The 22,921-nt window shown below is 40.9% G+C and overlaps 1 protein-coding gene across 1 annotated transcript in view; it reads left to right on the top strand.

The window, feature by feature from the left end:
- The window catches only part of STX8 (syntaxin 8), an 848,919-nt gene that overhangs the window by 154,115 nt on the left and 671,883 nt on the right, over window positions 1-22,921 (top strand). Inside the window, exon 4 of the mRNA XM_053710039.1 lies at window positions 4,718-4,828. Within this exon, the coding sequence (XP_053566014.1) occupies window positions 4,718-4,828 (111 nt within the window). The remainder of the gene's footprint in view (window positions 1-4,717; window positions 4,829-22,921) is intronic.

The raw sequence follows: 22,921 nt of genomic DNA, 5'->3' as shown, positions 1-22,921 counted from the left end.
AGGCGTTCATACGCTGTGTAGAAGACCTTTTTACCATGGGAGTGATCTGCCCAGTTCCGAAAGCAGAACAGGGGCAGGGGTTCTACTCCAATCTGTTTGTGGTTCCCAAAAAAGAGGGAACTTTCAGACCAATTCTAGATCTCAAGATCCTAAACCAATTCCTAACAGTCCCATCTTTCAAGATGGAGACCATTCGGACTATTTTACCAATGATCCAGGGTCAATATATGACCACCGTGGACTTAAAGGATGCGTATCTACACATTCCTATCCACAAAGATCATCACCAATTCCTCAGGTTTGCCTTTCTGGACAAGCATTACCAGTTTGTGGCTCTTCCCTTCGGGTTGGCCACGGCGCCACGAATCTTCACAAAGGTGCTAGGGTCCCTTCTGGAGGTCGTAAGGCCGCGGGGCATAGCAGTGGTGCCTTATCTAGACGACATTCTAATTCAAGCGTCGACTTTCCAACTAGCCAAGTCTCACACGGACTTAGTGTTGGCCTTTCTAAGATCTCACGGGTAGAAGGTGAACGTAAAAAAGAGTTCTCTTTCATTCTCACAAGAGTTTCATTTTTAGGGACTCTGATAGACTCAGTGGACATGAAAATATTTCTGACCGAGGTCAGGAAATCAAAGATTTTGTCCACCTGCCGCGCTCTTCATTCCATTCCTCGGCCGTTAGTGGCTCAGTGTATGGAGGTAATCGGTCTAATGGTAGCAACTATGCGTGCTCAATCAGTGGAATGGGGATTATGCGGGTTTATCTCCTCAGATAAATCTGGATCAAGAGACCAGAGACTCTCTTCTTTGGTGGTTGTCACAGGATCAACTGTCCCAGGGAATGTGTTTCCGCAGGCCAGACTGGGTTATAGTGACGACAGACGCCAGCCTACTGGGCTGGGGTGCAGTCTGGAATTCTCTGAAAGCACAGGGTTTGTGGACTCAGGAGGAGACCCTCCTAATGATAAATATTCTAGAATTAAGAGCGATATTCAATGCTCTTCAGGCATGGCCTCAGCTGGCTTCGGCCAGATTCATCAGATTTCAGTCGGACAACATCACGACTGTGGCTTATATCAATCATCAGGGGGGAACAAGGAGTTCCTTAGCGATGTTAGAAGTTTCAAGAATTATCCGATGGGCAGAGGCTCACTCTTGCCATCTGTCAGCGATCTATATCCCAGGAGTAGAGAACTGGGAGGCAGATTTTCTAAGTCGTCAGACTTTTCATCCGGGGGAGTGGGAACTCCATCCGGAGGTGTTTGCTCAACTGGTTCAGCTATGGGGCACACCAGAATTGGATCTGATGGCGTCTCGTCAGAACGCCAATCTTCCTTGTTACAGATCCAGGTCAAGGGATCCTCAGGCAGTACTGATAGATGCTCTAGCAGTACCCTGGTCGTTCAACCTGGCTTATGTGTTTCCACCTTTCCCTCTCCTTCCGTGTCTGATTGCCAGAATCAAACAGGAGAGAGCTTCGGTGATTTTGATAGTGCCTACGTGGCCATGCAGGACTTGGTATGCAGACCTGGTGGACATGTCATCTCTGCCACCATGGACTCTGCCACTGAGACAGGACCTTTTGATTCAAATCTAATTTCTCTGCAACTGACTGCTTGGAGATTGAACGCTTGATTCTATCAAAGCGGGGTTTCTCTGAGTCGGTCATAGATACCTTGATTCAGACTCGAAAGCCTGTTACCAGGAAAATCTATCATAAGATATGGCGTAAATATCTTTTTTGGTGCGAATCCAAAGGCTACTCCTGGAGTAAAATCAGGATTCCTAGGATTTTGTCTTTTCTCCCAGAGTGATTGGAGAAAGGATTGTCTGCTAGTTCCCTAAAAGGACAGATATCTGCTCTGTCTATTCTGTTGCACAAGCGTCTGGCAGATGTCCCAGACGTTCGGGCTTTTTGTCAGGCTTTAGCTAGAATAAAGCCTGTGTTTAAACCCGTTGCTCCGCCATGGAGCCTAAATTTAGTTCTCAAAGTTCTTCAGGGGGTTCCGTTTGAACCCATGCATTCCATAGATATTAAGCTTCTATCTTGGAAAGTTTTGTTCCTAGTTGCTATCTCTTCAGCTCGAAGAGTTTCTGAACTATTTGCCTTATCTTGTTTTCCATGCCGATAAGGTGGTTTTGCGTACCAAGCCTGGGTTCCTACCTAAGGTTGTTACTAACAGGAATATCAATCAGAAAATTGTTGTTCCTTTTCTGTGTCCTAATCCTTCTTCTAAGAAGGAACGTCTGTTGCACAACTTGGACGTGGTTTGTGATTTGAAATTTTATTTGCAGGCAACTAAAGATTTTCGTCAAACATCTTCTTTGTTGTCTATTCTGGAAAGCGTAGTGGTCAAAAGGCTACGGCTACTTCTCTTTCCTTTTGGCTGCAAAGCATCATCCGTTTTGCTTATGAGACTGCTGGACAGCAGCCTCCTGAAAGGATTACAGCTCATTCTACTAGAGCGGTAGCTTCCACATGGGCTTTTAAAAATGATGCTTCTGTTGAACAGATTTGTAAGGCTGCGACTTGGTCTTCGCTACATACCTTTTCAAAATTTTACAAATTTGATACTTTTGCTTCTTCGGAGGCTATTTTTGGGAGAAAGGTTTTGCAAGCAGTGGTGCCTTCTGTTTAGGTTCCTGTCTTGTCTCTCCCTTCATCCGTGTCCTAAAGCTTTGGTATTGGTATCCCACAAGTAAGGATGAAACCGTGGATTCGGTACATCATGCAAAAGAAAACAAAGTTTATGCTTACCTGATAAATTTCTTTCTTTCGCGATGTACCGAGTCCACGGCCCGCCCTGTCTATTCAAGACAGATGGTATTTTTTATTAAAAACTTCAGTCACCTCTGCACCTTATAGTTTCTCCTTTTTCTTCCTTGGCCTTCGGTCGAATGACTGGGGGGTGGAGTTAAGGGGGGAGCTATATAGACAGCTGCTGTGGGTGCTCTCTTTGCCACTTCCTGTTAGGAAGGATAATATCCCACAAGTAAGTGTGAAACCGTGGACTCTGTATATCGCAAAAGAAAGAAATTTATCAGGTAAGCATACATTTTGTTTCCTTTGTTCTCTTTGTATTCTTTGTTGAAAAACATACCTAGGTAGGGTCAGGAGGTGGAAGCTAGCTGCTGATTGGTAGCAGCACTTATATGCCTCTTTTCATTGGATTAACAATTGTATTCAGCTAGCTCCCAGTAGTTCATTGCTGCTCTTTCAATAAAGGATACCAAGAGAATGAAGAACATTTGATACTAGAAGTAAATTGGAAAGTTGCTTAAAATGTCATGCTCTATCTAAACCATAAAATAAATACTGTGGGTGTCATGTCCCTTTGACTTTCTTCTCATGGTTTACTGTACAATATTCAGGCTGTAAGTCGTCATGTTAATGTTACATATTTTCCCTTGATATGTTTATTTACATTACTGCTATGAAAGTCTTCAATTCCAGAGTTCAGTATTTTTATCTTTAAAGGGACAGAAAAGGCAAAATTAAAGTCTCATAGTTAAAGCTCATAGGAGCTGAGGTGCTTACACGCCCTCTATGGCTTCAGTGTTTGCAACAGTGTATACCATTTCTAGAAACATTATTGCAAACACTCCTGTCATGGAGTTTTAAAGGCATGTGCACCTGCTAAGCTCCTTCCAGCCTAACTAGGTTTACTCTTAAAGGGACAGTCTACACCAGAATTTTTATTGTTTAAAAAGATAATCCCTTTATTACCCATTCCCCAGTTTTGCATAACCAGCACTGTTATATTAATATACTTTTTACCCCTGTGATTACCTTGTATCTAAGCTTCTGCAGACTGCCCCCTTATCTCAGTGCTTTTGACAGACATTTAGGAGTCTGCAATGATTGGCTAAACTGCATAACTACACGGGAGTGAGCACAATGTTATCTATATGACACACATGAACTAGTAGTGTCTTAACTGTGAAAAACTTTCAAAATGCTCTGAGCTAAGAGGCGGTTTTCAACAGTTTAGAAATCAGTTTGAGCCTAGCTTTTCAAAAATAGCACCAAGTGAACAAAGCAAATTTGATGATAAAAGTAAATTGGAAAGTTCTTTAAAATTGCATGCCCTATCTGAATCATGAGAGTTTAATCTTGACTAGACTGTCCCTTTAAAGAAAGGTGCCAGGAGCACAAAGCTAATTTCATAATAATAAGTCAAATGGAAAGTATAATTAGAAAATAGTAAGTTTTCTAAAAATTCCTTCCAAGCCATGAAAGTTTAATGGGACATGAAACCCAAAATTCTTTTTCATGTTTAGACAATTTGTAAAATTTTACTTTCTAATTGACTTCTATTATCAAATTGACTTAGTTCTCTTGCTATCATTTGTTGAAAAACAGCAACGTGCACGTGTCTGCAGCACTATATAGTTTTAAAAGAATACTTTTAACAATGTTACACATTTGCAAGAGCAATCGATCATGGCAGCAGTGTTTGCTGCCTAATAGTGTTCTTTTACACGTGCATATTACCTACCTCGTTATGCTCTTCAAGAAAGAATACTACAATAACAACAAAGCAAATTTGATAATAGAAGTAAACTGGAAACTTTTACAACATTTTATGAATTTATTTTTTTCTTTCAAATTCCTTTAATTTTGCTTTTAATATTCCCATAAAAGTTTACTTTTGCATAAACAAGTGATCATCTAAAGTATTCTTTTTTTTTCATCTTAACTTGGAACTTTCTCAGCACACAGTATGATGGAGATCAGCGCCAAAGCCTTCTGGACGAACTTCTGACCAAAGAGAGACAACTTCAGACAGCCTTTAAAAGTGATGGTACAGAGCCTGACATTGTAAGGTGAGGCACGATACAAGCTGCTTAGTAATAATGCTATATCAAAGCACCAGTTAAAGCAAATTTAAAATTTGATAGGCTGCCACAAATGGGGAATTTACTAGTCACAGGCATGTGTGCCTCAATGCATTGTGGGTCACAAGAGAACAGCTGCTAGACCGCAAACACAAGTTGCCTTACATTGGTGTAACTCCTGACTCACACTTCCTTACATATGTATGTCTAATGCCTGCTCTACATGTGCATAATGTTTGCCTTACATGTGTGACACGTCTTCCTTGTACTACCTTGTGTAACACCTACCCATTGCTGTAACACCTGTAATAATTGATTGGTTAACACAACACTCTTGTCATATCAGTGGGAAACTCTGTGTGTTACACAAGATCCTCAGGCTACAGAGAAGATTTTCCTTTTTTTAAAGAGACTGATAAATAATTTCGTTATTACCTGAAGTTGGGCCTTGTGGTTGGCATCAGAGGACTACAAAAATAATTGCGGGACAATCATTTTGAGTCCATTCTGGATGGTCATTTCTACAGACACCAGTCTAGACGACTGTGCAGCATTGTGGCAAATTCAGATAGAGCAGGAAGTTTGGTCACGTCAGGAGATGAGTTAAACCAATCAATATTTTTAAGCTCTAAGCGATCTTCAAAGCTCTGATGATTTGGCTTACTCTTGCTCAGTGGTCTCTCAATCAAACAATGTTATGGCTGTGGCAGATGTCAATCGTTATGGAGGAATACCAAGTCATGTCTGTGAGGAGGAATCATGCCTCATGAAATGAGTGGAACTTCAGCAGATGGTCATTTCAGCTATCCACATTCTAGGGGTAGACAATTGGGAGGTGGAATTCTAGGAACACCTAGATTCAAATGAGTGGTCTCCGTCAAAAAGTATTTGACTTAATGTCAGGAGCTGGGATTATTATTTTTATTCTTTATTCATAAAGCGGCAACAGATTCCGTAGCGCTTGGGATTAGCTAGACAGAAATTTCATGGCTTCTGATTTGTATAACAAGATTTCACACTATGGTTCCAGTACCAGAGATGCCCAGCCAGCTCTGGTAGATGCATTAGTGGTCTTTTGGTCATCCAGTCTTTTCCCTATATGTGATGTGTTCATTAGGAGTGGGTGCCAGTGATTCTCATTACACCCACATGGCCATGGAGTATACACGGACCTGATAGAGAACTTGCTCTCATTGGCTTCTTCCTTGTAGATTAAAACTGTTGTAACAGAGTCCTTTTTGCCATCTGTGCATTAAGCTTGAATGTCTGGTTTTATCTGCCAAGGATCTTTTGGACAAGGTGCTTGATACCTTAAAGTGAATCTAAAGTTTAATGAAAAAGTGAGCGGTATCTAAAAATACTCTTAAAAACAGGTGCACTTTCATTCATTAAACTTTACAATAAAGCTTCTTTTCTCTTGTAAGGTGTATCCAGTCCACGGATCATCTATTACTTGTGGGATATTCTCATTCCCAAAAGGAAGTTGCAAGAGGACACCCACAGCAGAGCTGTTATATAGCTCCTCCCCTAACTGAAATACCCAGTCATTCTCTTGCAACTCTCAACACGCATAGAGGTAGTAAGAGAGAGTGGTGAAATATAGTTAGTTTTTTATCTTCAATCAAAAGTTTGTTATTTTAAATGGTACCGGAGTTGTACTATTTTATCCCAGGCAGTAAATAGAAGAAGAATCTGCCTGAGTTTTCTATGATCTTAGCAGGTTGTAACTAAGATCCATTGCTGTTCTCACATATGTCTGAGGAGAGAGGTAACTTCAGCGGGAGAATGGCGTGCAGGTTACTCTGCTATGAGGTATGTGCAGTTACATTTTTTTCTAGAAATGGAAAATGCTAGAAAATGCTGCTGATACCGGATTAATGTAAGTTAAGCCTGAATACAGTGATTTAATAGCGACTGGTATGCTTACTCTCAGGGGTAATACCCTTATAAAATTGCAATATAAAACGTTTGCTGGCATGTTTAATCGTTTTTATATATGCTTTGGTGATAAAACTTTATTGGGGCCTAGTTTTTTCCACATGGCTGGCTTAAATTTTTCCTAGAAACAGTTTCCGGAGGCTTTCCACTGTTGTAGTATAAAAGTTACAGTTGTTGCAGTTAAAATTTCAAACTGTGACATCCAGCTTCCCTCAGGAGTCCCCTGTATGCTATAGGACATCTCTAAAGGGCTCAAAGGCTTTCCAAAGTCGTTTATTGGGGAAGGTAGGGCCACAGCAGGCTGTGGCAGTTTGTTGTGTCTGTTAAAAAACGTCTATCGTTTTTTTTATCTGTTTTTTTAATTAAGGGGTTAATCATCCATTTGCAAGTGTGTGCAATGCTCTGTTAACTTATTACATACACTGTAAAAATTTCGTTTGATTTACTGCCTTTGTTCACTGTTTTTCAAATTTTGACAAAATTTGTTTCTCTTAAAGGCACAGTACCGTTTTTTATATTTGCTTGTTAACTTGATTTAAAGTGTTTTCCAAGCTTGCTAGTCTCATTGCTAGTCTGTACAAACATGTCTGACATAGAGGAAACTCCTTGTTCATTATGTTTAAAAGCCATGGTGGAACCCCCTCTTAGAATGTGTACCAAATGTACTGATTTCACTTTAAGCAATAAAGATCATATTCTGTCTTTAAAAAAAAAAAAAAAATTTATCACCAGAGGAATCTGACGAGGGGGAAGTTATGCCGACTAACTCTCCCCACGTGTCAGATCCTTTGACTCCCGCTCAAGGGACTCACGCTCAAATGGCGCCAAGTACATCTAGGGCGCCCATAGCGATTACTTTACAAGACATGGCGGCAGTCATGGATAATACACTGTCAGCGGTATTAACCAGACTACCTGAATTTAGAGGTGAGCGAGATAGCTCTGGGGTTAGACGAAATGCAGGGCATACTGACGCTTTAAGAACCATGTCTGATACTGCCTCACAATATGCAGAAGCTGAGGAAGGAGAGCTTCAGTCTGTGGGTGATGTTTCTGACTCAGGAAAGATGATGCAACCTGATTCTGATATTTCTACATTTAAATTTAAGCTTGAACACCTCCGCGTGTTTCTCAGGGAGGTTTTAGCTGCTCTGAATGACTGTGATACAATTGCAGTGCCAGAGAAATTGTGTAGACTGGATAAATACTATGCAGTGCCGGTGTGTACTGATGTTTTTCCAATACCTAAAAGGTTTACAGAAATTATTAATAAGGAATGGGATAGACCAGGTGTGACATTCTCTTCCCCTCCTATTTTTAGAAAAATGTTTCCAATAGACGCCACCACACAGGACTTATGACAGACAGTTCCTAAGGTGCAGGGAGCAGTTTCTACTTTAGCAAAGCGTACTACTATCCCTGTCGAGGACAGTTGTGCTTTTTTAGATCCAATGGATAAAAAATTAGAAGGTTACCTTAAGAAAATGTTTATTCAATAAGGTTTTATCCTACAGCCCCTTGCATGTATTGCTCCTGTCACTGCTGCTGCAGCGTTCTGGTTTGAGTCTCTGGAAGAGGCTTTACAGGTAGCGACTCCATTGGATGACATACTTGGCAAGCTTAGAGCACTTAAGCTAGCCAATTCCTTTGTTTTCTGATGCCATTGTTCATTTGACTAAACTAACGGCTAAGAATTCTGGTTTTGCTATACAGGGGCGCAGGGCGTTATGGCTTAAATCATGGTCAGCTGACGTGACTTCAAAATCTAAGCTGCTTAACATTCCCTTCAAGGGGCAGACCCTATTCGGGCCTGGTTTGAAGGAGATTATTGCTGATATCACTGGAGGAAAAGGTCATGCCCTTCCTCAGGACAGGTCCAAATCAAGGGCCAAACAGTCTAATTTTCGTGCCTTTCGAAACTTCAAGGCAAGTGCGGCATCAACTTCCTCTAATGCAAACAAGAGGGAACTTTTGCTCAGTCCAAGACGGTCTGGAGACCAAACCAGACCTGGGACAAAGGTAAGCAGGCCAAAAAGCCTGCTGCTGCCTCTAAGACAGCATGAAGGAACGGCCCCCTATGCGGTAACGGATCTAGTAGGGGGCAGACTTTCGCTCTTCGCCCAGGCGTGGGCAAGAGATGTCCAGGATCCCTGGGTGTTGGAAATTATATCCCAGGGATATCTTCTGGACTTCAAAGCTTCCCCCCCAAAAGGGAGATTTCACCTTTCACAATTATCTGCAAACCAGATAAAGAGAGAGGCATTCTTACACTGTGTACAAGACCTCCTAGTTATGGGAGTGATCCATCCAGTTCCAAAGGAGGAACAGGGACAGGGTTTTTACTCAAATCTGTTTGTGGTTTCCAAAAAAGAGGGAACCTTCAGACCAATTTTGGATCTAAAGATCTTAAACAAATTCCATCATTCAAGATGTAAACTATTCGTACCATCCTACCTATGATCCAGGAGGGTCAATATATGACTACAGTGGATTTAAAGGATGCTTATCTTCACATTCCGATATCAAAGATCATCATCGGTTTCTCAGGTTTGCCTTTCTAGACAGGCATTACCAGTTTGTAGCTCTTCCCTTTGGATTAGCTACAGCCCCAAGAATCTTTACGAAGGTTCTAGGGTCGCTTCTGGCGGTCCTAAGGCCGCGGGGCATAGCAGTAGCCCCTTATTTAGACATCCTGATACAGGCGTCAAACTTCCAAATTGCCAAGTCTCATATGGACGTAGTACTGGCATTTCTGAGATCACATGGATGGAAAGTGAACGAGGAAAAGAGTTCTCTATCCCCACTCACAAGAGTTTCCTTCCTAGGGACTCTGATAGATTCTGTAGAAATGAAAATTTACCTGACGGAGTCCAGGTTATCAAAGCTTCTAAATTCCTGCCGTGTTCTTCATTCCATTCCGCGCCCTTCGGTGGCTCAGTGCATGGAAGTTATCGGCTTAATGGTAGCGGCAATGGACATAGTGCCGTTTGCACGCCTACATCTCAGACCGCTGCAACTATGCATGCTCAGTCAGTGGAACGGGGATTACACAGATTTGTCCCCTCTACTAAATCTGGATCAAGAGACCAGGGATTCTCTTCTCTGGTGGCTATCTCGGGTCCATCTGTCCAAAGGTATGACCTTTCGCAGGCCAGATTGGACAATTGGAACAACAGATGCCAGCCTTCTAGGTTGGGGTGCAGTCTGGAACTCCCTGAAGGCTCAGGGATCGTGGACTCAGGAGGAGACACTCCTTCCAATAAATATTCTGGAAGAGCGATATTCAATGCTCTTCAGGCTTGGCCTCAGTTAGCAACTCTGAGGTACATCAGATTTCAGTCGGACAACATCACGACTGTGGCTTACATCAACCATCAAGGGGGAACAAGAAGTTCCCTAGCGATGTTAGAAGTCTCAAAGATAATTTGCTGGGCAGAGACTCACTCTTGCCACCTATCAGCTATCCATATCCCAGGTGTAGAGAACTGGGAGGCGGATTTTTTAAGTCGTCAGACTTTTCATCCGGGAGAGTGGGAACTCCATCCGGAGGTGTTTGCACAATTGATTCATCGTTGGGGCAAACCAGAACTGGATCTCATGGCGTCTCGCTAGAACGCCAAGCTTCCTTGTTACGGATCCAGGTCCAGGGATCCCAAGGTGACGCTAATAGATGCTCTAGCAGCGCCCTGGACTTTCAACCTGGCTTATGTGTTTCCACCGTTTCCTCTGCTCCCTCGACTGATTGCCAAGGTCAAGCAGGAGAGAGCATCAGTGATTTTGATAGCGCCTGTGTGGCCACGCAGGACTTGGTATGCAGATCTGGTGGACATGTCATCCTTTCCACCATGGACTCTGCCTCTGAGACAGGACCTTCTACTTTAGGGTCCTTTCAACCATCCAAATCTAATTTCTCTGCGGCTGACTGCCTGGAGATTGAACGCTTGATTTTATCAAAGCGTGGCTTCTCCGAGTCAGTCATTGATACCTTTAATACAGGCACGAAAGCCTGTCACCAGGAAAATTTACCATAAAATATGGCGTACATATCTTTATTGGTGTGAATCCAAGGGTTAGGATTCCCAGGATATTATCTTTTCTCCAAGATGGTTTGGAAAAAGGATTATCAGCTAGTTCCTTAAAGGGACAGATTTCTGCTCTGTCTATTCTTTTGCACAAGCGTCTGGCAGATGTTCCAGATGTTCAGGCATTTTGTCAGGCTTTGGTTAGAATCAAGCCTGTGTTTAAACCTGTTGCTCCCCCATGGAGCTTAAATTTGGTTCTTAAGGTTCTTCAAGGAGTTCCGTTTGAACCTCTTCATTCCATAGATATCAAACTTTTATCTTGGAAAGTTCTGTTTTTGGTAGCTATTTCCTCGGCTCGTAGAGTCTCCGAGTTATCTGCTTTACAATGTGATTCTCCTTATCTGATCTTCCATACGGATAAGGTAGTCCTGCGTACCAAACCTGGGTTTTTACCTAAGGTGGTATCTAACAAGAATATCAATCAAGAGATTGTTGTTCCATCCTTGTGTCCTAATCCTTCTTCAAAGAAGGAATGTCTATTACACAATCTGGACTTGGTTCGTGCTTTAAAGTTTTACTTACAAGCTACTAAAGATTTTTGTCAAACATCTGCTTTGTTTGTTGTCTACTCTGGACAGAGGAGAGGTCAAAAGGCTTTGGCAACCTCTCTTTCTTTTTGGCTAAGAAGCATATTCCGCTTAGCCTATGAGACTGCTGGACAGCAGCCTCCTGAAAGGATTACAGCTCATTCTACTAGAGCTGTGGCTTCCACTTGGGCCTTTAAAAATGAGGCTTCTGTTGAACAGATTTGCAAAGCGGCGACTTGGTCTTCGCTTCATACTTTTTCAAAATTCTACAAATTTGATACTTTTGCTTCTTCGGAGGCTATTTTTGGGAGAAAGGTTTTACAGGCAGTGGTACCTTCCGTTTAAGTACCTGCCTTGTCCCTCCCTTCATCCGTGTACTTTAGCTTTGGTATTGGTATCCAACAAGTAATGGATGATCCGTGGACTGGATACACCTTACAAGAGAAAACACAATTTATGCTTACCTGATAAATTTATTTCTCTTGTGGTGTATCCAGGCCACGGCCCGCCCTGTCATTTTAAGGCAGGTAATTTTTTCATTTAAACTACAGTCACCACTGCACCCTATGGTTTCTCCTTTCTCTGCGTGTTTTCGGTCGAATGACTGGATATGGCAGTTAGGGGAGGAGCTATATAACAGCTCTGCTGTGGGTGTCCTCTTGCAACTTCCTGTTGGGAATGAGAATATCCCACAAGTAATGGATGATCCGTGGACTGGATACACCACAAGAGAAATAAATTCATCAGGTAAGCATAAATTGTTTTTTTTAAAATACCTTTACTTTATGGAAAGCAGACCAGCGATCCTCTGCTCCTGTTGTAGTTAACATATTGATGATGAATCCGAGTTCTTCCAATCGTTGCGTGCCCACTTTGGCGTCCAGCTCGTGAGGCAACGCAACAATTGGAGGAACCCGGATTTGTCATCGATCTGCTAACTACAGCAGGAGAAGTGGGCAGAGGAGGATCGCCAGTCTGTTTTCCATAAAGCATTGGTAAGTATTTTAAAAAATATGCTTCAATGTAAAGTTTAATGAATGAAAGTGCCCCTGTTTTTAAGAGTATTTTTAGATACTGGGCACTTTTTCATTAAAGGAACAGTCTAGTCAAAATTAAACTTTCATGATTCAGATAGGGCATGCAATTTTAAACAACTTTCCAATTTACTTCTATTATCTAATTTGCTCAATTCTTTAGATATCCTTTGTTGAAGAAATAGCAATGCATATGTGTGAGCCAATCACACAAGGCCTCTATGTGCAGCAACCAATCAGCAGCTTCTGAGCATATCTAGATATGCTTTTCAGCAAGTTATATCAAGAGAATGAAGCAAATTAGATAATAGAAGTAAATTAGAAAGTTGTTTAAAATGACATGCTCTTTCTAAATCACGAAAGAAAAAATTTGGGTTTCATGTCCCTTTAAGCTTTACGTTTACTTTAATTCAGGCTTGAAAGCCTTTTAGAAGGTGTGTTTTCTACAAAAGTGTGGCATACTTATTTATCTTGGTGCTATGCATAAGGTTACTATTGTAAGTCTGGAGTATTTGAGTTTCTTTAGGATGGCTTAGACAACGGTTTCTCGGATAGCTTCTTAAAGGATCTAATATCTTCCTTGCCTGTGCTTCTTTCACATGAAACTCTTGAGGTTTGCAGATATCAAGACCGTAGTCCAGGTTCTATTCAGGATTAGGCCATTTAAAAGGCCTGTGACTACACCTTAATTTGGTGTTGCGGTTCTTCAATCCCAACGTTTTGAGCCTATGTATTTGTTGGATTTACGGTTGTCCTGGAAGGTGCTCTTCTTCTTAGCCGTCTCCTCAGCTAGGAGAGTTTCTGAGTTGTCAGCTCTATCTTGCAATCCCCTTCGCTTGTCTTTTATAAGGATACCCGTGTCTTCAGGACTGTGCATTCCTATTTGCCTGAGGTAGTCTTTTTCAGAAACTATAAAAAAGGAGATTGTTGTTCATTCTCTTTGTCCAGATCCAAAGTCAGAAAAGGAAATGCTTTTCCACAATTTGAATGTATTAAAAACTTTTAAAATTCTATGTAACAATGACTAAATCCTTTCTTTTTTCTCTGCACTTTTTGTACTTTTTCTGGGCTTCTGAAGGGCAATGCGATTACTTTGCTTGGATGGCTTAAAGATTTGATCAGGAAAGCTTACCTGGTAGTAACAGATTTGTAAGGCGACTTAAGTCTTCTGTTCATACAGTTGCCGTGTTTTATACGTATGATGCTTTCATGTTGGTTAAGGCATGTTTTGGTAGAATAGTTTTGTTTTACCTGACTTTCCTCCGCCAACCCCCCGTTTTATGGTTTGTGGTCTTCATTGCTTTGGTATATGATTCCACAAGGGACCATGGACTCACCATTGTAAGAAAGAAAACCACATTTCTTTCATGTAATTAGCAAGAGTCCATGAGCTAGTGACGTATGGGATATACATTCCTACCAGGAGGGGCAAAGTTTCCCAAACCTTAAAATGCCTATAAATACACCCCTCACCACACCCACAAATCAGTTTTACAAACTTTGCCTCCTATGGAGGTGGTGAAGTAAGTTTGTGCTAGATTCTACGTTGATATGCGCTCCGCAGCAGGTTGGAGCCCGGTTTTCCTCTCAGCGTGCAGTGAATGTCAGAGGGATGTGAGGAGAGTATTGCCTGTTTGAATTCAATGATCTCCTTCTACGGGGTCTATTTCATAGGTTCTCTGTTATCGGTCGTAGAGATTCATCTCTTACCTCCCTTTTCAGATCGACGATATACTCTTATATATATATACCATTACCTCTGCTGATTTTCGTTTCAGTACTGGTTTGGCTTTCTACAAACATGTAGATGAGTGTCCTGGGGTAAGTAAGTCTTATTTTCTGTGACACTCTAAGCTATGGTTGGGCACTTTTTTAATAAAGTTCTAAATATATGTATTCAAACATTTATTTGCCTTGACTCAGGATGTTCAACATTCCTTATTTTCAGACAGTCAGTTTCATATTTGGGATAATGCATTTGAATCAATCATTTTTCTTACCTTAAAAATTTGACTTTTTTTCCCTGTGGGCTGTTAGGCTCGCGGGGGCTGAAAATGCTTCATTTTATTGTGTCATTCTTGGCGCTGACTTTTTTGGCGCAAAAAATCTTTTCTGTTTCCAGCGTCAAACGTGTCGCCGGAAGTTGCGTCATTTTTTGACGTTCTTTTGCGCCAAAAATGTCGGCGTTCCGGATGTGGCGTCATTTAATGTGGGCGTCTTATTTGGCGCTAAAAAAATATGGGCATCGCTTTTGTCTCCACATTATTTAAGCCTCATTTTTCATTGCTTCTGGTTGCTAGAAGCTTGTTCCTTGGCATTTTTTCCCATTCCTGAAACTGTCATTTAAGGAATTTGATCAATTTTGCTTTATATGTTGTTTTTTCTCTTACATATTGCAAGATGTCTCACGTTGCATCTGAGTCAGAAGATACTTCAGGAAAATCGCTGTCTGGTGCTGGAACTACCAAAGCTAAGTGTATCTGCTGTAAACTTTTGGTAGCTGTTCCTCCAGCTGTTGTTTGTATTAATTGTCATGACAAACTTGTTAATGCAGATAATATTTCCTTTAGTAAAGTACCATTACCTGTTGCAGTTCCATCAACATCTAATGTTCAGAGTGTTCCTGATAACATAAGAGATTTTGTTTCTGAATCCATCAAGAAGGCTATGTCTGTTATTCCTCCTTCTAGTAAACATAAAAAATCTTTTAAAACTTCTCTTTATACAGATGAATTTTTAAATGAACATCATCATTCTGATTCTAATGACTCTTCTGGTTCAGAGGATTCTGTCTCAGAGGTTGATGCTGATAAATCTTCATATTTATTTAAAATGGAATTTATTCGTTCTTTACTTAAAGAAGTACTAATTGCTTTAGAAATTGAGGATTCTGGTCCTCTTGATACTAAATCTAAACGTTTAGATAAGGTCTTTAAATCTCCTGTGGTTATTCCAGAAGTTTTTCCTGTTCCTGGTGCTATTTCTGAAGTAATTTCCAGAGAGTGGAATAATTTGGGTAATTCATTTACTCCTTCTAAACGTTTTAAGCAATTATACCCTGTGCCATCTGACAGATTAGAATTTTGGGACAAAATCCCTAAAGTTGATGGGGCTATTTCTACCCTTGCTAAACGTACTACTATTCCTACGGCAGATGGTACTTCGTTTAAGGATCCTTTAGATAGGAAAATTGAATACTTTCTAAGAAAAGCTTATCTGTGTTCAGGTAATCTTCTTAGACCTGCTATATCATTGGCTGATGTTGCTGCAGCTTCAACTTTTTGGTTGGAAACTTTAGCGCAACAAGTAACAGATCATGATTCTCATAATATTATTATTCTTCTGAAACATGCTAATAATTTTATCTGTGATGCCATTTTTGATATTATCAGAGTTGATGTCAGGTTTATGTCTCTAGCTATTTTAGCTAGAAGAGCTTTATGGCTTAAAACTTGGAATGCTGATATGTCTTCTAAATCGACTCTACTTTCCATTTCTTTCCAGGGTATCAAATTATTTGGTTCTCAGTTGGATTCTATTATCTCAACTGTTACTGGTGGGAAAGGAACTTTTTTACCACAGGATAAAAAATCTAAGGGTAAAAACAGGGCTAATAATCGTTTTCGTTCCTTTCGTTTCAACAAAGAACAAAAGCCTGATCCTTCTTCCTCAGGAGCAGTTTCAGTTTGGAAACCATCTCCAGTCTGGAATAAATCCAAGCCTTCTAGAAAAGCAAAGCCAGCTTCTAAGTCCACATGAAGGTGCGGCCCTCATTCCAGCTCAGCTGGTAGGGGGCAGGTTACGTTTTTTCAAAGAAATTTGGATCAATTCTGTTCACAATCTTTGGATTCAGAACATCGTTTCAGAAGGGTACAGAATTGGTTTCAAGATAAGACCTCCTGCAAAGAGATTTTTTCTTTCCCGTGTCCCAGTAAATCCAGTGAAAGCTCAAGCATTTCTGAAATGTGTTTCAGATCTAGAGTTGGCTGGAGTAATTATGCCAGTTCCAGTTCTGGAACAGGGGCTGGGGTTTTATTCGAATCTCTTCATTGTACCAAAGAAGGAGAATTCCTTCAGACCAGTTCTGGATCTAAAAATATTGAATCGTTATGTAAGGATACCAACATTCAAAATGGTAACTGTAAGGACTATCTTGCCTTTTGTTCAGCAAGGGCATTATATGTCCACAATAGATTTACAGGATGCATATCTGCATATTCCGATTCATCCAGATCACTATCAGTTCCTGAGATTCTCTTTCCTGGACAAGCATTACCAGTTTGTGGCTCTGCCGTTTGGCCTAGCTACAGCTCCAAGAATTTTTACAAAGGTTCTCGGTGCCCTTCTGTCTGTAATCAGAGAACAGGGTATTGTGGTATTTCCTTATTTGGACGATATCTTGGTACTTGCTCAGTCTTTACATTTAGCAGAATCTCATACGAATCGACTTGTGTTGTTTCTTCAAGATCATGGTTGGAGGATCAATTCACTAAAAAGTTCATTGATTCCTCAGACAAGGGTAATCTTTCTGGGTTTCCAGATAGATTCAGTGTCCATGACTCTGTCTTTGACAGACAAGAGACGTCTAAAATTGATTTCAGCTTGTCGAAACCTTCAGTCACAATCATTCCCTTCAGTAGCCTTATGCATGGAAATTCTAGGTCTTATGACTGCTGCATCGGACGCGATCCCCTTTGCTCGTTTTCACATGCGACCTCTTCAGCTCTGTATGCTGAATCAATGGTGCAGGGATTACACAAAGATATCTCAATTAATATCTTTAAAACCGATTGTACGACACTCTCTGACGTGGTGGACAGATCACCATCGTTTAATTCAGGGGGCTTCTTTTGTTCTTCCGACCTGGACTGTAATTTCAACAGATGCAAGTCTTACAGGTTGGGGAGCTGTGTGGGGATCTCTGACGGCACAAGGAGTTTGGGAATCTCAGGAGGTGAGATTACCGATCAATATTTTGGAACTCCGTGCAATTTTCAGAGCTCTTCAGTCTTGGCCTCTTCTGAAGAGAGAATTGTTCATTTGTTTTCAGACAGACAATGTCACAACTGTGGCATACATCAATCATCAAGGAGGGACTCACAGTCCTCTGGCTATGAAAGAAGTATCTCAAATTCTGCTTTGGGCGGAATCCAGCTCCTGTCTAATCTCTGCGGTTCATATCCCAGGTATAGACAATTGGGAAGCGGATTATCTCAGTCGCCAAACGTTGCATCCGGGCGAATGGTCTCTTCACCCAGAGGTATTTCTTCAGATTGTTCAAATGTGGGAACTTCCAGAAATAGATCTGATAGCGTCTCATCTAAACAAGAAACTTCCCAGGTATCTGTCCAGATCCCGGGATCCTCAGGCGGAGGCAGTGGATGCATTATCACTTCCTTGGAAGTGTCATCCTGCCTATATCTTTCCGCCTCTAGTTCTTCTTCCAAGAGTAATCTCCAAGATTCTGAAGGAATGCTCGTTTGTTCTGCTGGTAGCTCTGGCATGGCCTCACAGGTTTTGGTATGCGGATCTTGTCCGGATGGCCTCTTGCCAACCGTGGACTCTTCCGTTAAGACCAGACCTTCTGTCGCAAGGTCCTTTTTCTCCAACATAGGTGTGTCCGGTCCACGGCGTCATCCTTACTTGTGGGATATTCTCTTCCCCAACAGGAAATGGCAAAGAGCCCAGCAAAGCTGGTCACATGATCCCTCCTAGGCTCCGCCTTCCCCAGTCATTCTCTTTGCCGTTGTACAGGCAACATCTCCACGGAGATGGCTTAGAGTTTTTTGGTGTTTAAATGTAGTTTTTATTCTTCAATCAAGAGTTTGTTATTTTAAAATAGTGCTGGTATGTACTATTTACTCTGAAACAGAAAAGAGATGAAGATTTCTGTTTGTAAGAGGAAAATGATTTTAGCAACCGTTACTAAAATCGATGGCTGTTTCCACACAGGACTGTTGAGAGGAATTAACTTCAGTTGGGGGAAACAGTGAGCAGACTTTTGCTGCTTGAGGTATGACACATTTCTAACAAGACTTGGTAATGCTGGAAGCTGTCATTTTCCCTATGGGATCCGGTAAGCCATTTTTATTAAATAAGAATAAAGGGCTTCACAAGGGCTTTAAAGACTGGTAGACATTTTTCTGGGCTAAAACGATTGATTTATAAGCATTTTTAATAGTTTTTAGCTTTGAGGAGTTATTTTATTCTTGGGAATTATGTTAAATAACCGGCAGGCACTGTATTGGACACCTTTTTCTCTGGGGGCCTTCTCTAATCATAGGCAGAGCCTCATTTTCGCGCCACTAATGCGCAGTTGTTTTTGGGAAGCAAGGCATGCAGATGCATGTGTGAGGAGCTCAGATACATAGAAAAAGCTTACTGAAGGCGTCATTTGGTATCGTATTCCCCTCTGGGCTTGGTTGGGTCTCAGCAAAGCAGATACCAGGGACTGTATAGGGGTTAAATATAAAAACGGCTCCGGTTCCGTTATTTTAAGAGTTAAAGCTTTCAAATTTGGTGTGCAATACTTTTAAGGCTTTAAGACACTGTGGTGAAATTTTGGTGAATTTTGAGCAATTCCTTCATACTTTTTCTCATGTTCAGTAATAAAGTGTGTTCAGTTTAAAATTTAAAGTGACAGTAACGGTTTTATTTTAAAACGTTTTTTGTACTTTGTTATCAAGTTTATGCCTGTTTAACATGTCTGAACTATCAGATAGACTATGTTCTGTATGTGAGGAAGCCAAGGTTCCTTCTCATTTAAATAGATATGATGTATGTGACACAAAATTTAGAGAAAATGATGCCCAAGATGATTGCTCAAGTGAGGGGAGTAAGCATGGTACTGCATCTTCCCCTCCTTCGTCTACGCCAGTCTTGCCCACACAGGAGGCCCCTAGTACATCTAGTGCGCCAATACTCCTTACTATGCAACAATTAACGGCTGTAATGGATAATTCTATCAAAAACATTTTAGCCAAAATGCCCACTTATCAGCGAAAGCGCGACTGCTCTGTTTTAGAAAATACCGAAGAGCATGAGGACGCTGATGATAATGGTTCTGACATGCCCCTACACCAGTCTGAGGGGGCCAGGGAGGTTTTGTCTGAGGGAGAAATTTCAGATTCAGGGAAAATTTCTCAACAAGCTGAACCTGATGTGATTACATTCAAATTTAAATTGGAACATCTCCGCGCTCTGCTTAAGGAGGTGTTATCTACTCTGGATGATTGTGACAATTTGGTCATTCCAGAGAAATTATGTAAGATGGACAAGTTCCTAGAGGTCCCGGGGCCCCCCGAAGCTTTTCCTATACCCAAGCGGGTGGCGGACATTGTAAACAAAGAATGGGAAAGGCCCGGCATACCTTTTGTCCCTCCCCCTATATTTAAGAATCAAGCCTGTTTACAAACCTTTGACTCCTCCTTGGAGTCTTAATTTAGTTCTTTCAGTTCTTCAGGGGGTTCCGTTTGAACCCCTACATTCCGTTAATATCAAGTTATTATCTTGGAAAGTTTTGTTTTTGGTTGCAATTTCTTCTGCTAGAAGAGTTTCAGAGTTATCTGCTCTGCAGTGTTCTCCTCCTTATCTGGTGTTCCATGCAGATAAGGTGGTTTTGCGTACTAAACCTGGTTTTCTTCCGAATGTTGTTTCTAACAAAAATATTAACCAGGAGATAGTCGTGCCTTCTTTGTGTCCGAATCCAGTTTCAAAGAAGGAACGTTTGTTGCACAATTTGGATGTAGTTCGTGCTCTAAAATTCTATTTAGAGGCTACAAAGGATTTCAGACAAACATCTTCCTTGTTTGTTGTTTATTCTGGTAAAAGGAGAGGTCAAAAAGCAACTTCTACCTCTCTCTCTTTTTGGCTTAAAAGCATCATCAGATTGGCTTATGAGACTGCCGGACGGCAGCCTCCTGAAAGAATCACAGCTCATTCCACTAGGGCCGTGGCTTCCACATGGGCCTTCAAGAACGAGGCTTCTGTTGATCAGATATGTAAGGCAGCGACTTGGTCTTCACTGCACACTTTTACTAAATTTTACAAATTTGATACTTTTGCTTCTTCTGAGGCTATTTTTGGGAGAAAGGTTTTGCAAGCCGTGGTGCCTTCCATCTAGGTGACCTGATTTGCTCCCTCCCATCATCCGTGTCCTAAAGCTTTGGTATTGGTTCCCACAAGTAAGGATGACGCCGTGGACCGGACACACCTATGTTGGAGAAAACAGAATTTATGTTTACCTGATAAATTACTTTCTCCAACGGTGTGTCCGGTCCACGGCCCGCCCTGGTTTTTTAATCAGGTCTGATGATTTATTTTCTCTAACTACAGTCACCACGGTATCATATGATTTCTCCTATGCAAATATTCCTCCTTTACGTCGGTCGAATGACTGGGGAAGGCGGAGCCTAGGAGGGATCATGTGACCAGCTTTGCTGGGCTCTTTGCCATTTCCTGTTGGGGAAGAGAATATCCCACAAGTAAGGATGACGCCGTGGACCGGACACACCGTTGGAGAAAGTAATTTATCAGGTAAACATAAATTCTGTTTTTCCATCAGGATCTCAAATCCTTAAATTTAAAGGTATGGAGATTGAACGCTTGATTCTTGGTCAAAGAGGTTTCTCTGACTCTGTTACAGGCTCGTAAATCTGTATCTAGAGAGATATATTATAGAGTCTGGAAGACTTATATTTCTTGGTGTCTTTCTCATCATTTTTCTTGGCATTCTTTTAGAATACAGAGAATTTTACAGTTTCTTCAGGATGGTTTAGATAAGGGTTTGTCCGCAAGTTCCTTGAAAGGACAAATCTCTGCTCTTTCTGTTCTTTTTCACAGAAAGATTGCTAATCTTCCTGATATTCATTGTTTTGTACAAGCTTTGGTTCATATAAAACCTGTCATTAAGTCAATTTCTCCTCCTTGGAGTTTGAATTTGGTTCTGGGGGCTCTTCAAGCTCCTCCTTTTGAACCCATGCATTCATTGGACATTAAATTACTTTCTTGGAAAGTTTTGTTCCTTTTGGCAATCTCTTCTGCCAGAAGAGTCTCTGAATTATCTGCTCTTTCTTGTGAGTCTCCTTTTCTGATTTTTCATCAGGATAAGGCGGTGTTGCGAACTTCTTTTCAATTTTTACCTAAGGTTGTGAATTCCAACAACATTAGTAGAGAAATTGTGGTTCCTTCATTATGTCCTAATCCTAAGAATTCTAAGGAGAAATCGTTGCATTCTTTGGATGTTGTTAGAGCTTTGAAATATTATGTTGAAGCTACTAAGTCTTTCCGAAAGACTTCTAGTCTATTTGTTATCTTTTCCGGTTCTAGAAAAGGCCAGAAAGCTTCTGCCATTTCTTTGGCATCTTGGTTGAAATCTTTAATTCATCATGCCTATGTCGAGTCGGGTAAAACTCCGCCTCAAAGGATTACAGCTCATTCTACTAGGTCAGTTTCTACTTCCTGGGCGTTTAGGAATGAAGCTTCGGTTGATCAGATTTGCAAAGCAGCAACTTGGTCCTCTTTGCATACTTTTACTAAATTCTACCATTTTGATGTGTTTTCTTCTTCTGAAGCAGTTTTTGGTAGAAAAGTACTTCAGGCAGCGGTTTCAGTTTGAATCTTCTGCTTATGTTTTCATTAAACTTTATTTTGGGTGTGGATTATTTTCAGCAGGAATTGGCTGTCTTTATTTTATCCCTCCCTCTCTAGTGACTCTTGCGTGGAAAGATTCACATCTTGGGTAGTCATTATCCCATACGTCACTAGCTCATGGACTCTTGCTAATTCCATGAAAGAAAACATAATTTATGTAAGAACTTACCTGATAAATTCATTTCTTTCATATTAGCAAGAGTCCATGAGGCCCACCCTTTTTGTGGTGGTTATGATTTTTTTGTATAAAGTACAATTATTCCAATTCCTTATTTTATATGCTTTCGCACTTTTTTCTTATCACCCCACTTCTTGGCTATTCGTTAAACTGATTTGTGGGTGTGGTGAGGGGTGTATTTATAGCCATTTTGAGGTTTGGGAAACTTTGCCCCTCCTGGTAGGAATGTATATCCCATACGTCACTAGCTCATGGACTCTTGCTAATATGAAAGAAATGAATTTATCAGGTAAGTTCTTACATAAATTATGTTTTTTACTTTCCTGATTAATTTTGTTCTTGATGGTGACTCTTCAAGACCCAACTCTTTTTATATATGGGATAGCAGATCCTTTGCACTTCAATTGCGTCCTTTATATTTTATTTTTTTATGTTTACATTTCACAACTGATGTATCAAGAAATTAATTAGTCAGTTGAGCATAAATTATGTTGTTGTTTTTTTGAGTAAATTTTGTTTATGTATTTGACTGACCAGCTACCCAAAAGATTGTATTTAGTTAGCTCCCCAAAGTGTTGTGCAGCCCTGACCTAGTGGGTGTTTAGCCCTGTGTCTATAATTGCCCTCCATTTAACAAGACAGGTGCAAGTTATGGTGGGCAATGTCTTGCA

The sequence above is a fragment of the Bombina bombina genome, chromosome 1 (genome assembly GCF_027579735.1).
Source record: "Bombina bombina isolate aBomBom1 chromosome 1, aBomBom1.pri, whole genome shotgun sequence".
In the NCBI taxonomy this organism is placed as follows: domain Eukaryota; kingdom Metazoa; phylum Chordata; class Amphibia; order Anura; family Bombinatoridae; genus Bombina; species Bombina bombina.
The sequence above is the reverse complement of the archived record's forward strand: the minus strand, read 5'-3'. Positions and strand labels throughout refer to the sequence as shown.